The following is a 21,455-nucleotide window of genomic DNA, read 5'->3' as shown; positions in this document are numbered from 1 at the left end:
TATGTGACATTGGGCCTGGCTTCCTTCCCCTTCTCCATTTTGCAGTACTAGGGTTGAACTTGAACCTTGGACTTCACAAATCCTAGGCATGCATTTTACCATTGAGCTACATTCCTGGCCCTTGAACTTCAATTTCTAAAGGCACACAGAAAAGCTCTGTCATCTCTATTTGCCTCTTTTGGGGGAAATCTCTCTCTTTAGAGTAAAGTAGTCATCCTTTTGTATTATAGGGGATTGGTTCCAGGATCCTCAACAGACATCCAAAGCAAGGGATGCTCATATAATCTACTCATGTTTTCCTGTATACTTCTATACTCCCTCCTGACCTTGAACTGACTGAACCCAGGAGTGCCCTACCACTAAGCTATATTCCCCACACTTTTTATTTTCAGACAGGGTCTGTTTTTTATTTTTTTTATTTTTGTACCAGGGATTGAACCCAGGAGTGCTGAACCACTGAGTCACATTCCCAGCCATTTTTATTTTTTATTTAGAGGCAGGGTCTTGCTAAGTTGCTTAGAGCTTTGCTAAATTGCTGAGGCTGGCTTTGAACTCAAGATCTTCCTGCCTCAGTCTCCTGAGTCACTGGGATCACAGGCATGCCACTGTACCACCTATGAGACAGGGTCTGGATAAATTGCTGAGGTTGGCCTCCATTTGTGATCCTCTTACTCTAGTCTCCCAAGCTCCTAGAATTACAGATGTGTGCTACTATACCCTCCTTCTGTATATTTTAAATAATCTCTAGATTACTTATAAAACCACACAGTGTAAGTGCTATGTTAATACTAGTTACATTGTACTATTTAAAGGTTAATGTCAAGAATTAAGTCTGCATGTTTAGTGCAGCACAATTTTAAGAATATTTTGGATTGATGATTAAGTTGGATGCATAAATTTGGAACTTGCAGATATAGAACCTAAAAATATGAAGGACTGACTATTTCCTTTCCTCCAAACATCAACCTACTAAAGCCAAACTACACATATGGTGTCCATTTTTTTTTTTTTTAGCTCTCTTAAATTAAAATATACCACATAAATGAAAAGTGCCTTAATTCCTTAAAATTTTATGTTTCAGGTGTGCGGTATTATTTTATTTCTCCAAGGTATGAGGCCCTTTGCATTTTAATGTTACCCTCACTTTCTCCCATGGTTTTCTCCTTTCTAAAATGACCTGTTCCCATGTTATTATGTCCCAATCCCCAGTTCTTCCTCTATCAGGTATTTCCTTGCTATGTCAACTATGACACTGGTGGGTTTTAGTGCTGTTAGGATGCATTCTGACTTCTTCAAAGGTGGCACAGTTAGGTACAGTCAGTATTTGAATTCTACCATTATTTTAATGTATATGGCTTTCTAGGGGCTCAAGGAGGTCCCAGGAGGCCTAAATTTCTTTTCAGATATGTTTCTGGGCCTATCATTTGACATAAGTAGGCTGACTCCTATTAATATCACAAGACACAGTCTACCTTGCATACCTTGCCTATGCTGCTATGTCTCCTACACAGACATGGGGGTTGTATTAGTCTCCTCCTACTGTTGTGACAAATGATAATAAACTTATTTTTCAGTTCCAAGGTTGGAAGTCTAAACAGGGTTTCAATAAATGAAATTAAAGATTTAGATAGGGCTGCATTCTTTCTGGAGGTTCTTGGGAGAGGATCCAATTCCTTGTCCTCACCTACATTCTTTTGCAGGTGGTCCCTTCCTCCATCTTTAAAGCCAGTAGTATGGCATTTCCAAATGTTTCTCTTTGTGCGTTTCTTTTCTTTCTTTTTTTTTTTTTTTTTTGTATTAGGGACTTAACACTACTCTGACGTTCTACGTCTGTCATTCTCTTTTTATTTTTTCTTATTAGGGATTGAACACCCAGGAGTGCACTACCACTGAGCTACATCCCCAGACCTTTCGACTTTTCAACTTCTGGGTCTAGCTAAATTAGCCAGGCAATCTTCCTACCTCAACCTCCTGAGTACCTGGGAATATAGGTGGGTACCACTGTGCCCAGCTCACATTTTCTTTTGCCTCCATTTTCCACATATAAAGGACCCTTGTGATGACTTTGGGCCTAACGGGATAACACAAGATAATCTCCCCATCTCAAAGTCAGCTCCACGTATAATCATAACTCTCCTTTTGTCTATAACCTAACATATAGGTTCTAGGGATTGGGAAGTAGATACTTCTGGTATATTATTTTACTTACCACAAGGGTCATTCCTGAAGTTAGTTTTTTTAAAAAATTTTAAATTATTTTTATTTTTTAGTTGCAGATGGACACAATACTTTTATTTGTTTATTTTTATGTGGTATTGAGGATCAAACCCAGTGCCTCGACTGTGGAACCAACCTAGATGCCCTTCAATTGAAGAATGGATAAAGAAACTGTGGTATATATATACAATGGACTATTACTCAGCTATAAAGAATAATAAAATTATGGCATTTGCAGGCAAATGGATGAAATTGGAGAATATCATGTTAAGTGAGATAAGCCAATCTCAAAAATCCAAAAGATGAATGATCTCACTGATAAGTGGATGATGACATGTAATGGGGGGTGGGAGGGGGGCAAGAATGGAGGACGGAGGGACTGTATAGAGGGAAAAGAGAGGTGGGAGGGGTGGGGGGGAAGGAAAAAAATAACGGAATGAATCAAACATCACTACTCTATGTAAATGTATGAATATGCAAATGGTATGCTGTTACTCCATGTACAAACAGAAACAACATGTATCCCATTTGTTTACAATAAAGATAAATAAAAAAAAAAAACCAAAAAAAAAAACCAAACAAAAAAAACCCCAGTGCCTCATGCATGCCAGGCAAGTACTCTACCACTGAGTTACAACCCCAGCCCCTGCAGTTAGTTTTTGCTCTTGGAAAAGCTCAGAACTACATCGGGTGGGAACCAATGGCAGGCAGGATCATTTCAACATAATGTAGGCCCCTACTTCCTTAATCCACCCTCCACAACAGAGGAAGGAAAGTGAGGTAGGAGCCCCATGGTAACATATACCTCTGGTTCCCCAAGAGTGTACTGGGTCCCTAATGTCCTTCAACCAGTATGTAGGATACCAGTAGTTAGAGCTCCTGCCTATCACCTAGAGAGGCTGCCAATCCCTAAACCCCTCAGGGCCAAAACCAAAGGTTTCCCCATAGGATTCAAATGTGGATGTGCATGTACAGATCTCCACTTACCTACATCATCCAGTTTTCTGAGGTTTGGGTGGCTGGCTTGGTACTTTGTCTCCTGTTCTTTACTTGTATTTATGGCTTCTTTTAATCTTTGGATAAAAGAAAATTAGAACATTTAAAAAGAAAATGATCTATAATAGTATCATTAAGTCTTTCAAGTGAAGTGTGTGTGCCGAAAATCAAATTCTTCTGACCAAAGCAGGGATTTCAACATTGCCTTTCAGGAGCACAATTGGCCATACTAAGCTCAGAAAGGTCCCTGCCTTAGAAGCACAGCATTTCATTAGTAGGCCCTCATTTAAGAAAATGAGTCTTAGGACCAGGTAGATGAAAAGTAGTTATAATCACTAAGTGGATACTTTAGACCAGAGGTCAGTAAATTATGACCTGTGGGTCAAATCTGGTCCATCATCCTTTTTTTTTTTTTTTTAAATCCCATTTTAAAAAATTATAGTGATTATACAGATAATATAAAATCGCCTGTTTTTGTACAGCCACAAACCACGACCAGCCTTTACAGATAACCACTGGCATTGGACAGGACAGGGAACATTAACCTTAAACCTTAAATGAGAATGTCATTCCTCTTGAGTGTGGGATGTAGCTCCAGGGTAGAGTGTGTGCCTAGCATGCACAGAATCCTGGGTTTTAACCTTAGCGCGCGCGCGCACGCACACACACACACACACACACACACACACACACACACACAATCTTCTGGTTAATAAAGCTATATTACCAAAGACTTGTACTGGACTATTACATTTTTATATTTTGGAATTTGTCACTAAAAATTTGTGGTCATTTGTCTTTTGTCATATAATTCCCCACAAAATATCTTTGATTGTGCTTCCTGGCCCATAAACTCTTGTTTGCTGACTTTGACTGTAGACAGGGACTTCTCTTGCAACTCAGAGACTATCAGACCAAGCCTGACACCATGATGAGTCCTCAGGAACAAAACAAGTGCCTCCACGTGGGAACTGGTTCCCCACAAAAATACTATTTTTCTTCATCTCTGCTCAGTGACAGCCTGACCATTTTATTTAAAAAAATTTTTAAATTGGTATATTATGATACATTATAGTATGATTCATTATGCCATATTTGTACAAGCACATAACATAATTTGATCAATCTCATTACCTTCCCTTTCTCTCTCTCCTTCTCTGTCCCTGGATCCATTTGCCTGACCACAGTTTTTTTCTTTCTAAACTACAGTTATTCTCTTTTTAAAAAAATACTTTTATTTATTTTTATGCATTGCTAAGGATCAAACTCAGTGCCTCACATGTGCCAGGCAAGTGCTCTGCCACTGAGCTACTACTCTAGCCCCAAACCCAATTATTGTTGATCTGTGCCCTTCTTCTCTGCCTGATACTATTCCTAGCAATTGGGTGAACAAACATTCTTTGGATCTCCCACTTCCCAGTTATCCCAGAAATCTATCTCCTGTCCTGACTCTCTCTATACAAATTATACCAAGGTCTCTAAATTCAACCCAGGATTTCGTGGATGCAAGGCTAGAATCTATCACTGAGCTATATCTCAAGTTCCCTTTCTTCTAAATTTTGAGACAGGGTCTTGCTAAATTGCCCAAGCAAACCACTGGGATTGTAGATATACCATCATGCCTGGTTTGCTAAAATATTATTTATGATTTTATAGTGTTTCCAGCCAAATTTTTTGAGGAAAATAATCTCTAATTTTAAAGTGAAAGTCAATGAGCAAACTGGATTAGATATACAAAAGTTGGATATCAAAAAGTTTTTTTGGGGGGTGTCTCAGGTTGTAGTTCAATGGTAGAGCACAGGCCTAGCACAAGTGTGGCACTGGATTCATTCCTCAACAACACTTAACAATAAATAAATAAGTAAAATAAAGGTCTAAAATTTTTTTTTATTTGGGGGGGCATTACTGGGGAATTAACCCAGGGGCGCTTTACTATATATTTATATCCCTGGTCCTTTTAATTTTTTTTGAGACAGGGTATCACTAAGATGCTGAGGGTCTCACTAAGTTGTTGAGGCTGACCTCGAACTTGCTATCTTCCTACCTCAGCCTCCCAATTGCTGGGATTACAGGTGTATGATATGGATTTTTATTTTCTATTTCTTTTTAAGTGAAATATTTTCATTTATAATGCCTTTTGTTTTTTAGTACTAGACAAGCACTCTACCACTGAGTTATATCCCCAGACTTCAAATTTTTCATTGTATAGTAATTATGAATATGTTCATTGTCTACATTTAAAAAACAAATCTGTAAGAAGAATTAACACCCCAAACTCAGTATTCAACCCCTTTAACGTACCTGAGAAGTGCTGCTACCAAAAACATGCTCATAAGAATATATTAGAAAATAAAGGATCAGGGCTAGGGCTGTGGCTCAGTGGTAGAGCATCTGAGTAGCACATGTGAGGCACTAGGTTTGATCCTCAGTACCACATAAAAATAAATAAATAAAATAAAGGCATTGTGTCCATCCACAACTAAAAAAAAAAAAAATTTTTTTTTAAATAAAGGATCAGAAGCTGGTGCTACAGTTCAGGGGTGGAGTGCTTGTTGAGCATGTGTGAGGCACTGGGTTTGATCCTCAGCAGCATCACATAAAAATATTCTGTCCATCTACAACGACAACAGCAAAAGCATCATAGCTAGGTGTGGTGGTGCACATCTGTAATCCCAGAGACTTGGGAGGCTGAGTAAATTCAGGATGATAAAATCTAGGAAGTGCCTGGGGTGAAGGGACAGTGGGCCCTGCACTATGGCTTTTTAAAAGCAAAAATTCACATTTGTACCAATCTTTCTCACGAATGTTTTCAAAGTACTAGGGTTAATTGGGTGTGGTATTGTATGCCTGTAATCCCAGCAGTTCTGGAGGCAGAGACAGGAGGATTACAGGTTTGAGGCCAGCTCCAGCAATTTAGTAAGACGCTGTCTCAAAAATAAAAAATAAAAAGGACTGGGGATATAGCTCAGTGCTCAAGTACCCCTGGGTTTAATTCTCAGTATTGCTAGGATCATAATGAATGGAGTAGTAACTTAATGGAGATTCAATTTATGCAGAATTTACAGATGACATGCCAATCAAATGACTGTAGTTAGGAGTAGGGGAGAACAGTTTGTTTCAAGTCTGTAGGTGTGTCCCTCCTGATGAGTAACTTATAGGTTTCCTGGATTCCTTGAAGGCACTGACAAGACCTGAAAGTCTTGACTATTCAGAGTAAACCTACTTCTGCTATTTTATATCTGTATGGTTGAAGCTGTACTTACTTGCTGTTCTGCTGGGGAGTGAGGGTACCATTCTGTTCAGGTGGGGTCTCCGTTGGTTTGGATTTGAAGTAATTGACGAGCCCCCCAAACACACTCTTTATGCTGTTGATGTGCTTCTGGCTAGTCTTCAAATCTTGATCCATTTTGTCTACCATCTTTTCTGTGTGTTCTAGGACTCCTCGCTGCCGAACTAGTTCCTGGGGAAAATAAGAGGTAGCAGACTTTATGTCTTTTTGTAATTCCCTTTTCTTGGACCACACGGCAGGCCCTTCACAAATCCTTAGAAAGCATATGCAGGGACTGATGCTATCATTTGTAGAAGGCACCACTATCCCTTTTGATAACACATTCCTTTACTCCTCCCTGACTATCCTATCTCTACTTGTTTTCTTTTTTCTTGAGTCTTTTTACCCCAGAAGTGAGCGCACAGGATCACATTGAGATGGATGGGGATATGCCTGTGGGGGTCAGAGTCAGGGCTTGTGCTTGCTGCAGACCCTCTTTAGTACCCTCCTGCCTTCATAACACTTATAGGCTTGGTCCTGGCACTGCCCCCTAGACTCTAATGGAACTACTCCTTCCAACAGCCTTCCCCTTTCCACCTGCTGTGGTTCTCTTTAAAGCATGCATATTCCTTGAAGCAGGACTTGCTTTGTTCACTGCCTAGTCTCCAGTGCCTAACTCAGTAGCAGCTTGCTATGATATGCCACACTGATACATGAATGATATTCTGCAGCTGTGGTGATAGAACCCTCTAAAGTTGATGGTTCTGGTTGAGGATGTGAACTCACCACAACACTAATACTATCCTTCATGTGAAACAAACTTGTTTCAGTCCTTATTTATTCATATTGTAGTGTTGAGAGTTGAACTCAGATCCTCATCCAAGATAGGAAACTGCTCTATTACTGACCTACATTCCTAGCCCATTACTCTCTATTTCAGGATTTATTTGCAGCCTGTGAGCTGCATCTCCAGCCAGAAGACTCTCAAGTTTTTTTTTTTCCTACTTCATAAGACAGCTGTTGTTTTCAGCTCCCTTCCTCTGAATCTTCTATGTACCTTCTTGTAGTTTAGCAATTATATTAACTATGCAAATGTTATAGAGTTAATTTCTTTTGATACCCAAAATGAAGTCCTGAACAATTCTTAAACATATCTAAAATCTGAATAACACAGCTGAAACTACATAGTTGGCCTTCCATATATGAAGATTAAGCCAATTATGGATAAAAAAATATTTGAAAAAAAGTCTATAACTGAACATGTACATATTTTTTTTCTTGTCATTATTTTCTCCCCCGCCCCTTTGGTATTGGGATAGAACTCACAGGTACTCTACTACTGAGCTACATCCCCAGCCCTTTTTATTATGAGACAGCAACTTGTTAAATTCTGAGGCTGGCTTTGAACTTGCAATCCTCCTGCCTCAGTCTCCCAAGTCATAGGGATTTCAGGCATGCACCACTGTGACTGGCTCTCCAGCCCATTTCAACTCTTTATTTTGAGACAGGGTCTCTGAGTTGCTGAGGATGGCCTCAAATTTGAGATCCTCCTGCCTCAGTCTCCCAAGTAGCTGCGATTACAGGTGTGCACAAATGTGCCCCACTTGTCATTATTTCCTAAACAAAACAGCATAAGAACTGTGAACACAGCATTTACATTAGTTACTATAAGTAATCTACACATGATTTAAAATATATGGAAGCTGGGTGTGGAGTTGTACTCCTGTATTCCCAGAGGCTTAGGAGGCTGAGGTAGGAGGATTGCAAGTTTGAGGTCAGCCTCAGCAACTTAGTGAGGCCCTAAGCAATTTAGCAAGACCCTGTCTCAAAATAAAAATAAAAAGGGATGCGGATATGGCTCAGTGGTTTAGTGCCACTAGGCTCAATCCCTGGTACCTAAAAATAAATGAATAAATAAAATAAAATAATAAAATATATGGGAGAGGGCTGGGGGTGTAGTAGAGTGCTTACTTAGCATGCACACCGTTTAATCCCTGGCTTCCCCTGCCAAAAAAAGAAAGAAAAAGAAAAGAAATTAAGAAAATGGCATATATTTTCATGTAACCTACACAGATTCTCCTGTTTTGTTTTGTTTGGTTTGGTAGTGCTGGGGATTGAACCAGGGCACTCTATAACTGAGTCACGTCCCCAGCCCTCTTTATTTTGACAGGGTCTCACTAAGTTGCTGAAGCTGGTCTCAAGCTTTGAATCCTCCTGCCTCAGTCTCCCAGGGTGCTGGAATTACCACCGTGTGCCACTGAGCCTGGCTTACTTTTACTTTTTAAAATACATGGTACTGGGAATAAACCTTGTGCATGTCAGGCAAACATTCTACCAATAAACTACATTCCCATTCCACTATTAAACTACTTTTTTCTTTTCTTTTTTTTTTTTTTTTTATACTAGGGATTGAACCCAGGGGTGCTTAACTACTGAACCACGTCCCCAGTTCTTTATATTTTTTGAGTCAGGGTCTTGCTAAGTTGTTTAGGGCCTCACTAAATTGCTGAGACTGGTCTCAAACTTGTGATCCTCCTGCCTTAGCCTCCTGAGTCACTAGGATTACAGGCGTGGCTACCACATCTGGCTATGCCATATCAAAGGGATGTGGACATCCAAGGAGTTTGATATTTGTGTGTGTGTGTGTGTGTAGTCCTGGAACCAATTCTCTGCAGATACTGAAAGATGACTAGATAAAATTGTTAGAGCTTATTTTAGATATAAAGATATCAATGGAAGGGACATTTAGAGACCCAATGTTTAGCATGAGTTTTTATTTAGTTAGTGAAATTTAAAAACACAATGTGAGTGCTGGGAATGTACCCAGTGGCTGGGTACTTGTCTAGCATGCTCAAAGCTTCAGGTTTGAGCCCCAGTAACAAGGAAAAAGAAAATGGATTCAAATGATCCTCTTAACTCAGCTTCCTGAGTAGCTGGGACTATAGGTGTGTTCCACTGTGCTGGATTAAACTTTAAAGTTTTGAATGTTTGTTTATTTATTTTAACCAGTTCAAGAGACTGAATAAATAATCAAGTAAAAATAAAAATGATTTTTTGGACTACATCCTTTAGTATGTCAAGCAAATCTTACAAGGGCTAATTTTTAGAAGGAATAAAAATGTGCTGCTAATTTGTCTGGAATTTCTTCAAACACTTCAAGTTTATCATTTTCATATCCATATTGAGGTTGTCTGTTCTGCAACAAGGCAGAGCTAAACTATAAATTAGAATTAAACTTAATTCTCCAGGTGGGTGCAGTGGCACATGCCTGCAATCCCTGCCACTCAGGAGGTTGAAATAGGAGGATAGCAAGCTCAAGGCCAACCATAGCAACTTGGTGAGATCCTGTAAAAATAACAAATAAAAAGGTATGGGGATGTGCCTTAGTGGTAGTGCAACCTTGGGTTCAATCCATAGTATTACAATAAGACAAAAACAATTAAAAAAAAATTTTTTTTTTAATACCAAGGATTGAACCCAGGAGTGCTTAACTATGGAGTATCCTCAACCCCCACTGCCAACTTTTTAAATTTTGAGACAGGGTCTTACTAAGTTGCTGAAGTTGCTGAGGCTAGCTCTGAACTTTGCGATACTCAGTCTCCCAAACCGATGGGATTACAAGGCGTGTGCCACCAAGCCCAGCCCATGCATTAATTTTAAGTTTTTAATTTATATGTTTATCTATTATGTTTGTGTATGTGTGATACTGGGGATTCAATCCATGGTCTTGGGCATGCTAGACAAGTGCTCTTACCCCTGAGCTGCATTCCAGCCCATGATATGATATATTTCTAATAGTTTAATAGCAGATTATTTTGCAGGCTGCAGAGAACAGATGAATCTGAAGCTTTATATCTTTAGATATAAAGATATCAATGGAAGGGACATTTAGAGACCCAATGTTTAGCATGAGTTTTTATTTAGTTAGTGAAATTTAAAAACAGATACTCAGAGCAGTTGAGGCCGGGGTTGGCAGTTACAGGGTGGTAAAGGCTCTGCTGTCATACCAGAAAGGAAGTTCCTGGTTCCTTTGACAATGATCTCATCCTATTGTGGCTTATGTCACTCACTCTCCTGCCTCAGACTACACATTTCCATTTGGAGAGTTGCAGGGTAAGAAGTAGTTGATAGCTGGGTGCAGTGGCACACACTGGTAATCCCAGCAACTTAGGAGACTGAGGCAGGAGGATTTCAAGTTCAAAACCAGCCTCAGCAATTTAGCAAGGCCCTAAGAAATTTAGTGAGACCCTGTCTCAAAATAAAAAATAAATAGAACTGGGATGTGGCTCAGTGGTTAAACACCACTTGGTTTAACTCTGAGTACCAAAAAAAAGGTAGGTGACAAAACCTTTCCCAATTTGTAGTGAGATCTCATTTTCTTCTACTTGTGACAGGCTCTCTGCTGACCTGGAAACCAGGTATCTTAGATAGATATTATGAGGGAAACACAGAGAAATACACGGGGGTGGCTTGTCCAGAATGTGAGGCTGGGAGGCCAATGGACAGAGTGCTACTTTGGTCTCTGGAAGTTTCTGGGTGCTTGAAGTTGGTGTTCACTGGAGGTCAAGAGACCAGAAGAAATGGAGGGGCCTCTGCTAAACTCCTCCCCCAGAAGGCACACAAAGTGCTTACTTGTCAGGTGATTATTAAGCATTACAGCTGATTCCTTCCCTACTGCCTTCAGTCTCAAAAGTTTTCTAAATTTAAACTGGAAAAAGAAGTAGTCATAGAAAGGGTTTAATTGGTCTGGTGGTACTATGCCAATGAAGAACAGAGTGAGGGTTTTTTCCATTCCTCTTTGGCTGTGGCTTTTTGTGAAATAAAGTGAGCCCTGAGAGAGCAAGGGGAAACAGAAGACGGGCAGATAAAGACTCTGAAAGTGGGCTGGGGATATAGCTCAGTTGGTCGAATGCTTGCCTTGCATGCACAAGGCCTTGGGTTCAATCCCCAGCACCACCCCCACCACACACACAAAAAAACCCTGAAAGTACAAGTGCACAGGTTGCCAAAAATGAGGTGAAACCCACTCAGACAGGTAATGTTCAAGGTCACTGTGAGTACCTGAAGTGAGCAGGGGATCCTTGCTGGCAGGGAGGTCTTTCAAGACAGTCTTAGGGAGAGGTATGTGAGATTTCTGCCCACAGATGTTATTATCAGTACTATTTTTGAGATGGGGTCTTGCTATGTTGCCCAGGCTGGTCTTTAATTCCCAAGCTTAGGTGAACCTTCCACTTCAGCCTCCTGACTTCTGGGATTACAGACATGTACTACTGTGCCTGATTTGCCCAAAGATATTATTGAGCACCCACTTTCTGCCAGGTAGCCTTTCAGGGTGCTAGTGATTCAGAGGTGAACTAAATAACCCAAATCTGTCCTGATGATGCTAACAAAGAACAAGATGAAGTTCAATATGATTTTTAAATGTGTTGATGACTCTGCAGTGCTGGGAACTGAAGAAGGCAGATGGGTCTTTGTATCACTGAGCTTAAATTCATGGGCGAAAGTGAAAAGAATGTCAAGATACACAGGATTGTTTGAGTCCTGGGGCAAGGATTCCTGCCTGGTTTAAGAGGGTGTGTGTGTGTAAAGGATGGTCCCTGAAGAGGTTGGAGGAGAGACTCCAAGCTGAGAAGTTAGGGAATCCAAAGTGTGGGGATGAAGCCAAGAGCATGGGGTAGAGGGAGAAGTGGTGGCTGGCCTGGGGTAGCTGGAGGAATTGAGAAGGGAAGTGGAACTGTGTGGTAAGAACAGAAGGGGAGTGGGTGAGGCTTCTTGGCAAGACACAGCAGGGAACACCAAGTGGATGATGCTAAGGTCTTCCAAGGGCAGCAGTGACCACTAGATTTAATTGCAATTCACAGCCAAAGCATCTTGTAACATCGATGGGCCTTGTTTACTCCTGGGGTACTAAGGTTCTTATACTAAGATCATAATTAAGCTCAGGTATTAACCGATAAGTATATGAGTGTTAATCCAGAGTCAGAATCCAGAAATCTAGTCAGAATCTAGAAATTTGAAATTTAATCTGTGTTATGTCTCTCCCCTCTCAAGGGAGCACACACATGTAATAAGCACAGGCAGGTATACCTGAGCAAATATAGGACATGGTCAAACCTGGGGCTCTGATGGTATTAGCCATGGCATGGTGTGGATTCGGAAACAAAAATCAAGCTGGGTGCAATGACATATGCCTATAAATCCCAACTATTCAGGAAGTTGAAGCAGGAGGGTAAGTTTGAGGCCAGCCTGGGCAACTTAGAGAAAGCCTGTCTCAAAATAAAAAATAAAAAGGGGTGAAGGTGTAGTTCAATGACAGAGCACTCACTTGCCTAGCACATACAAGGTCCTGGTTTGATCCCCAGCACTGTCCAACACACACACACACACACACACAAACACACACACACACAACTGGGTCTTTGGTTACAAGAAAAAACACTGGAGGCTGGGGGTGTACCTCAGTGGTAGAGTGCTTGCTTGTCTAGCATGAGTAAGGACGTGGATTCAATCCCCAGTACCACAAAAAACAAGTGAATGAAACCCAATGAGGGCAAAACTGGTAATTCAAGTGCTACTCACTGCATTTGTGTGCTCTATCAAACACCAGGCCCGTTCCACTGATGTTGCTGGGCCAGCCATACAAACCCTTGTTTATTGTTTATAAAGAACTAGCTCAGCAGGTCTGGGTTATCCCCACCCTCCACATTCCAAAAAAAGATCTGACCCTTGCCTTGTTCCTTACCCACAGTTCTATTTACTTGAGCGCTTAGGCTAGATCAGAGAACTTATGTTAACACTGTGATTTAACGTAAGTTACATGTATGGAGCCTTGAGCAACATGGTATCAGGTTGACTTCTGGAAGAGCTGGAGATTGCAGTCAGTCATCTCTGTGCCACACTCTGTGGTTGGGGGGGAGGACGTTTTGCTGAAGCGGGTGGAGGTAAAAAGTTGAGTAAGAGACTCCTCCTTTCCCATGTCTGACATTTAGAAATCTACTGAGGAATTACTTAACCTAACAGCTGTCTTTCTCCCTCCATCAGCTTTTGCCAAGAAATCTGCTTCATCAGAATCATTACTTGCTGCTTCAGAAGGATGGCTTTGGTCAGTACAGACCCTCATTGGGAATGGGCTGCTACAAGACCAGTTTTCCAGAAAACGAGGATACCACCTTGTGGCAATTTATCTACTAGAAGTTATGGGGAAGTCCTAAGGGGGTCATCTCAGTGACCACTGCTCCTGGGAAAGGAGCCTTAGGAAAGGAGAAAGAAATCACACTTACCAAAAGTTCTGAAAGTATTAATCAGGTCAGTCAGGTGGTACATGCCCCACTCTATTTCTCTGTCCTTTGGTGATCAAGACCTGTGGTCTTTTTCAGAAACAAACCTTGCCATGTTTCACAGTTAGGAAAGGGCAGTTCTCCTTGCTAAAGGTGACTTGACTAAGTAATTTTTCCTATTTCTGCCAAGCTGGGATTGAATTATGATCCTCCCAATTTCATATTATTTTTAAATTCCTAATCCTCTATAAATATCTATGTTGGTGAGCTGTGGACGTAACTCAGTTATGTAGAGCACTATAGTATGTGTGAGGCCCTGAGTTCAAATCCCAGTACAAAAAAAAGTGTTAGCATGTTATACAGTGCTGGATATTTGGCAGGCACCCATTTAAGTTTGGAAGTTAGCAGGGTATACAGGACTGGGGTTGGTTGGGAGCACTGAGTGGCCAAAATATTTCACATTACCCACCCCCATCCCAACAATGAAGGAAACGAAAGAGCAATTAGAGTGACTGAAAGACAGTTTATACAATATGAGGTAGGGTGATGGTACTAATAATTTCTGACTTGCAGGGCTTCTAATAATTTTTTTGTGTGTGTGGTATTGAGATTTAACTCAGGGGTGCTCTATCACTGAGTTACACCTCCAAGCTCCTTTTAATTTTTTATTTTGAGACTGGGTCATGCTAAGTTGCAGAGGCTGACTCAAACTTGTGATCCTCCCACCTCTGCCTCCTAAATTGTTGGAATTATAGGCATGTGCCACTGTGCCCTGTTTTGGCCTCTAATAATTGAGAATTGCTTCAATCCTGGAAAAATTCAATGTGCAATCACTCCCGTGAGAAAGCCTATCACCTGCCCAGTCACAGTCATACTGCACCTCTCCAAGCAACACCCAGGCCAAACCTATGTCAGAGGTTCCGGTGTCTCTGTTCTTACAGTCCACTGCACAACAAGAAGAACCTTTTGGGGTAGCACGGCACACGTCACCATAATTTACATTATACACTCACACCTACTGTGTTTTTGCCTCTCCTGAATTTTTTTTTTTTTTTTTTTTTTTTTTGCGGTGCTGGGGATTGAACCCAGGGCCTTGTGCTTGCAAGGCAAACGCTCTACCAACTGAGCTATCTCCCCAGCCCCACCTCTCCTGAATTTTGATACCAACTCTTTTTCTCTGACCACCAGAGGTTCTTAAGCAGCCTCTTCCTTCCCCTTTCTTTACACATATCCTGTCTATCATGTCCTTGCTCAGGAGCCCAGGAACCCTATTTCTTTTTTTTTTAAATAAATATATATATATATATTTTTAAAATATATATATATATTTAATAATATATATATTTAAATTTATATATATATTTTTGTTGTTGTCAATGGACCTTTATTTACATGCAGTGCTGAGACTTGAACCCAGCGCCTCACACATTCTAGGAAAGCACTCTACCACTGAGCTAGAACCGCAGCCCCAGGAACCCTATTTCTCTCTCTTTTTTTTTTTTTTAGTTGTAGATGGACAACTACAACTAAAATTTATTCTTTTTTTTTTTTTTTTGGGTGCTGGGGATCGAACCCGGGGCCTTGTGCTTACAAGGCAAGCACTCTACCGACTGAGCTATCTCCCCAGCCCCAAATTTATTCATTTTTATGTGGTGCTAAGGATCAAACCCAGTGCCTCACACATGCCAGGCAAGCACTCTACCATTGAGTCACAACCCCAGCCCCAGGAACCCTATTTCTAAGCCAATTCATTTACATAGTCCCCCTCTCTTCCCTGGGAACATCCTTCATCCTCCTTCTTGTTCAGACTTCAGTTTTCAAAGCCAAGTTCAAGTTTATCTTCCACCACAATATCTAATTTTTATCATTCTGACTTCCAACTTCAATTAATTCTCATAGTTTCCAGAAATGTCTCTTCAAATAGTTCTTAGTTGGGTTCCTTGGGCTTGGGACTCCCAATCAAATGACCCTGGTAACCAGAGCCCTAAGACCTCAGGTGATCATCCCATATCTAAACTGAGACTTTCCATTTGGACTGGAACATAGGAATCAGTACAAATGAGATGTAAAAACCACAAGCAAAACTTCCTCAGTGATTTAAGAGAGGAAGGTAGATCAGGAGGGATACCATAACAGGAAGAAGTGGGGAAGGGAAATAACCCAAGAAAGATAATAGGAAAATGACAAGAGATGAATATTTGAGAAGTTAATGAATATACTCATACCTGTCCAAGACCCTAAGTGATCGGGGAGAATGAACTCTGCCAGAGAAAAGTTATGAAGAGACCCAAGGAGGAAGACCATATTTTAGTTTCAACCATTACATTTCCAACAACAAAATGCTTACGATTATTCTTAGTAGATCTACCAGTAATCTTCGTTTTTTTTCTCTCTGCTCAAACCTGTTTATTAGGCTGAGAAAATGTACTGTATTAAGAATAATCCTCATTGATCCTCATCTCTGAAATCTATGGATGGACAGAGCTGACAAAAATGAACTGGAGCAAGACTGTGGCAACCCATGTGCTGTCTGTGCAGGATTTGGGAAGTACAGGTAAGGCTCTTGACTCAATCAAACTCAGGGTTTACTTTACTCAGCAGGTGTCACATGGGTGGGTCTTTAAAATCTCTACAGGTAAGGTGGAGTAATGGTCAAGGATGGAGGGAAGAACTCAAGGCCCATTTGTTCTGATGCCTCAGGGCATCACCTGACACCTTGTAGCACACAATCCTCATTTTCTGGGTCACTGGGGTGGTGGTGGGGGAAGGCCTAAGGCCTAAGTGTGAGATTACCTGGTTGGGTTCAATCCCCAGGACCGCCAAAAATAAAAAATTTAAAAATGATATAAAAGATACAAACACTCCATTTCCCTGACTCAGGGCCTGCTGATTGCAATTCTTACTCACTTGGACAGAACACAGCCTGGAGTTTACCTTTGAACTAGGTACACGGGGGAAAAAAAAATTCAACTAAGTGGTGTAATATCTAAGGAAGATTCCCCAGGGTAAACTGCCTCTTTCAAGTACTTCAAATACATGTCTCTTTACATAGTTAACAGATTATTACAAACCATCAAGTCAAAAACCTACGGTAGACAATTAGGGAATTCTCAAGAACGTGAACAAAACATTTCTCAATCACGTCTAACAATGTAAAGACTGGTCAGTTTATCTCAGTCCTGTCCCAGGCTCACCTCGGAAGAGGCGACCCCAATCTTCTCTGACTCGTACATAAGGGACAGGGACCTGCTAGTGCTGGCGGCTGTGGCCTCTGCCCTGCGCAGCACCTCCTGCCGCAAGTACTGCTGCCTGTCTGCGGGTGCGTTGGTTCCGTCGGGGAAGTCGCGGACATCTCTCCACGGGGCCGGACGAGAGTCTTCGTCTTCCACATCGTCATCGAAAGGGTTGTAGCTTTTGGGGTAGGCAGACATGATGCCGGTGATGAGTTTCGGTCGGGGAAAGAGGAGGAGCGCGGCCAGCAGCGGCCAAGCACCACGCCCCGTCCTTCGATCCTGCGGCCGTAGCGCGAACTCCTTCCGCCCGAAAAGCGTCCGCAGCCCCGCCTCAGATCGAACCATTGCGCACCGCGGCTTCGTGTGCTGGGGGGGAGGGCCACGTCCAGAGCCCGTGGCAGAGGCCTACTTCACGGTGTCTCTCCCTCTGCAGCAATGGGACCGCCCTCACGGCCACGCCCCATTCACTGTAGGCAACAGAGAGGTCACGTGGCGGGGAAGCCGGATGCGGCTGCGCCTGCGCGGTGAGCCCGGCTGCTCGCTGGCCGGGTGCTGGAAGCCGGCTCCAGCGCCGCGGTGCGCGCGATGATGGCGGCGGCCGCGGCCCGCGGAGGCGGCAGCGGCTCGGGCGCCAGCTTCGGCTCCAGCGCCTCGCGGGGTTTCTATTTCAACACAGTCCTGTCACTGGCCCGTTCCCTGGCGGTGCAGAGACCAGCATCCTTGGAGAAGGTAATTTCGGTGGCCTCCGCGGAGGGCTGACAGGGGGAGGGGCCTAGGGCGCTGAAGCGGGAAGGCGGGGTGAGTGTCTGAGAAAGGCCGAATCGGGGACAGCCAGTGACAAGAGGGGCTGCTGAGTTGAGGAGCTCCGCGAGGGGAGGGTTCTAGAAAAGGGTCGACCGGGCTTGGTGAGGACACCGCGGGTGGGGAGGCGTGGGAGGATGGTTAGGCTACCCGCGGAGGGGGTATCTTGTGACAACGTGGGGGCGGGTGCTGGTGCTGAAACTTGGTTACCAGTGAGGAGCAGTAGGGATGAGCCAAAGGACCGAGGGTTCACACCTGGGACTGTGGTCACGATTTCCCCTGGTTTTTATTCCTTGACCTTGGGGAGGTCTCTTTGTTTTAAAACGGAGTGCTTTTACCTGCAATCCCAGGAAGGGGGCAGATGAAGCACTGTTCTGAAAGTGCTTTCTGAACTGCAAAATGATTGTGCATTACTATTGAATGAGGCTGGAGGCATCTGGTAAGAGATTATGTGTTTGGAGAAGGGAGGGTGGCAGAGAACTGAGCTTGGGATGGATTCAGGAGAGAAAGAACTCATGCCAGAGGAATCCTTGTCTTGGGAGAAAGTAGAAAGCCAAAGGTGTCCTGGGATGGTAGAAAGAACACAGATTTTGGAGTCAGACCTAAATTTGTCACTGGACTGACACTTACTGTGTCTCTTCTTGGGCAAGTTCAAGTTACTTAAATTCTCAAAGCCCATCTCCTTATGTGAGTATAGTCCCTCCCTCAGGACTAGGCACAGAGTGGGTGAACAGTAAATATCAACCCTCTTCACCTAAAAGCTTGTGACTGAGCACAGTGTGTTAGCCCTGAAGAGATGGGGTTGTTTGTCCATTCAACTTTCTGGCAGATGAAAAGAGGACATTTTCTGACAGAAGAGTAATGGTGATTGTAGAACTTCCTGCTGCATCTAGTGAAGCTGAAAGGATATTTTAGGCACTTTGGCAGTGTTACCTAGGTTTGTATCTTCTCAGACTTAATTTTACCACTTATCTGAAGGATGAGCAGATCCTAGGAGACTAGGCTAACTTCTTGTTAAAGAGAGTTAAGGAGAATTGCTTGAGCCCAGAATTTGGAACCAAACTGGGCAACATAGCAAGACCCATCTCTTTAAAAAAAAAAAAAAAAAAAAAAAAAAAAAAAGGAGGATGTGAATACAACAAAATGAAAAGGACATGAGTTTGGGTGATAGGACTATCTGAATTTAAATCCCATATCACTTGCTTACTGTGATTCTGGGCAGGTCAGTTTCTCACTGTGGTCCTCTACTTTCTTCTGTAAAACAAAACAAAATAAAATAAAACAAACAAAAAAGCAAAACAAAACAGGAATGTACTTGATAGTATTGTGAAGATCAACAAGATGACTTGAATATCTGGGCATGGTGATGCATGCCTGTAATTCCAGCAACTTGGAAGGCTGCTGCAGGAGGATTATAAATTCAAAGCCAGCCTAAGCAATTTAGCAAGACCCTGTCTCAAAATGAAAAAAAAAGGGCTAGGGATGTAGCTCAATGGTAAAGTGCCTCTGAGTTTACAAAACAAAACAAAAGGGATATGAATAAAGACAGGCCTATGGGTACTTAATTGAATGATCACACATGTCCTTAGATGAACCTCATAATGGACCACAGTGCTGGTTTATTAAATCAAATTCATGCCAGCTAGTTGGCATGTTTTCCTCTTAGTAGGAGGACCAACCACCTATCAGAAATTTGATTGTTGGACTTGGAGAAGAGGATGCAGGGAATTAGATGATCTTTTCTTTTTAATTAAATTTTTTTTTAATTTTTACAGACTGCATTTTGATTCATTGTACACAAATGGGGTACAACTTTTCATTTCTATGGTTGTACACAATGTAGATTCACACCATTCATGTAATTATACGTATACATAGGGTAATACTATCTGTTTCATTCTATCTTTCCATCCCCCACCCCCTCCCACGCCATTTTCCTCTACACCATCCAAAGATCCTTCATTCTTCTCTTCTACCCATCACACCCCCCCCCCTTATATATTGTCATGCACTTACCAGAGAAAACATTCGGCCTTTGGTTTTTTGGACTTGGCCTATTTCACTTAGCATGATATTTTCCAACTTAGATGGTCTTTAAGAAAATGGTCCAGCAGTAATAGCATCCTGTCCCACTCAGTGACTCTGAAAAGTGCACTTTGAGTTCAGCTTGCCTTCTGCCTGTTCACTAGTCACAAGAACATGAGGACTTGGGGTGTAGCTCAGTGGTAGAGTGTGTGCTTCATAGAGCTTTAGCACAGTACATAGCCTGGGGTTTGTCCCCAACAAAGATGCTGTAATTTCAACATTGTTGACTTTGTATCTTGTCATAATTGCTTCAATAGTCAAAATGTATTTTACAATAAATTAACACTACCTTAGGTTGACAGCTTCTTAATACCACTTACTTGGGGAGGCACTTCAGCCTCACTGGCAATAATGACCAGTTACTTCTATGCAGAAGAGTTAACAGCAGGTCTGAGGATGCCTTCTTTATAACGGCCTGCTTGCAAGATTGGCCTTTGACTAGACTCTGGACACTTGGCACTTGAACTGTTCCCTCCATTCCCTAACTGATAAGGGTGGTGGATAACTGTGCCTAGACTCTTTGAACTCACTATATGACATATTCCAATCACTTGCTTTCCCTCCAGGAATCTGGAATTATGATAGTTGTGAGGCAGAAAGTTTCTTTATGACCAGACCTAATAAAAACCTTGGGTGCTAAAGTCATTAGTGGATTTATCTGGGCACAAACATTTTACACACGACCGCATATTTTGCTGTTGTGGCAAGGATCAGAGTCATGTTTTCCTCATTGTATGGAGAGAACATAAAGAAACCTATGCATTGGTTTCTCTAGGTACTGCCTGTGTCCTTTTCCCTTGCTGATAGCCTTGCCCTATAATAAAATTTAGCCATGAGAACAGCTATACATGTGTGGACATTCTTTTTTTCTTTTTTGGTACCAGAAATTGATTGAACCCAGGGGCCCTTAACCCCTGAGCAACATCTCTAGACTGTTTTTATTTTTTATTTAGAGACAGGGTCTCACTGAGTTGCTTAGGGCCTTGCTAAGTTGCTGAGGCTGGTTTTAAACTCACAGCCCTCCTTCAGTTTCCTGAACTGCTGGGATTATAGGCATGATCCACTGTGCTCTGCTCTTAAGGAAAAAATTTCATAAGGTTCTTAAGAGTAAAAGAATTTAGAACTGGGGATATAGCTCAGTTGGTGGAGTGCTGGCCTCACAGGCACAAGGCCCTGGATTCAATACCCAGTACCGCAAAAAAAAAAAAAAAAAGTAGAATTAAAAAAAATTTATTTGTTCTAATTAGTTGTATAGGACAGTAGAATGCATTTGTATATTTTGATAAATCATTCATAAATGGAGTATGATTTCTCATTTTTCTGATTGTACATATTGCAAGATCACATCAGTCATGCAGTCATATATACATGAGAGTAATAATGTCTGTTTCACTATCCTTCTTACCCCCATATCCCCTCCCCTTCCTACACTCCCCTCTACCTAATATAAACTAACTCTGTTCTTCCCTAGTGGGGGCCCCCCATTGTGAATTAGCATCCATGTATCAGAATACATTGGACCTTTGTTTTTTGGGGGTTTGACTTATTTCGCTTAGCATGATATTCTCAAACTCCATC

The 21,455-nt window shown here is 41.9% G+C and overlaps 2 protein-coding genes across 2 annotated transcripts in view; one reads left to right on the top strand and one right to left on the bottom strand.

Annotated features, from left to right (window-relative positions):
• The window catches only part of Snap29 (synaptosome associated protein 29), a 29,341-nt gene extending 11,947 nt beyond the window's left edge, over window positions 1-17,394 (bottom strand). The window contains exons 1-3 of the mRNA XM_047562865.1: window positions 16,953-17,394; window positions 6,477-6,673; window positions 3,205-3,290 (exon numbers count right to left, since the gene is read on the bottom strand). Coding sequence (XP_047418821.1) covers window positions 3,205-3,290; window positions 6,477-6,673; window positions 16,953-17,336 — 667 coding nt within the window. The 5' untranslated portion in view covers window positions 17,337-17,394. The remainder of the gene's footprint in view (window positions 1-3,204; window positions 3,291-6,476; window positions 6,674-16,952) is intronic.
• A 114-nt stretch (window positions 17,395-17,508) lies between these two features.
• The window catches only part of Pi4ka (phosphatidylinositol 4-kinase alpha), a 139,882-nt gene continuing 135,935 nt past the window's right edge, over window positions 17,509-21,455 (top strand). Inside the window, exon 1 of the mRNA XM_047560234.1 lies at window positions 17,509-17,720. Coding sequence (XP_047416190.1) covers window positions 17,577-17,720 — 144 coding nt within the window. The 5' untranslated portion in view covers window positions 17,509-17,576. The remainder of the gene's footprint in view (window positions 17,721-21,455) is intronic.

Source organism: Sciurus carolinensis, chromosome 8 (genome assembly GCF_902686445.1).
Source record: "Sciurus carolinensis chromosome 8, mSciCar1.2, whole genome shotgun sequence".
Classification (NCBI taxonomy): Eukaryota; Metazoa; Chordata; class Mammalia; order Rodentia; family Sciuridae; genus Sciurus; species Sciurus carolinensis.
This window is presented reverse-complemented; position numbering and strand designations above follow the sequence as displayed.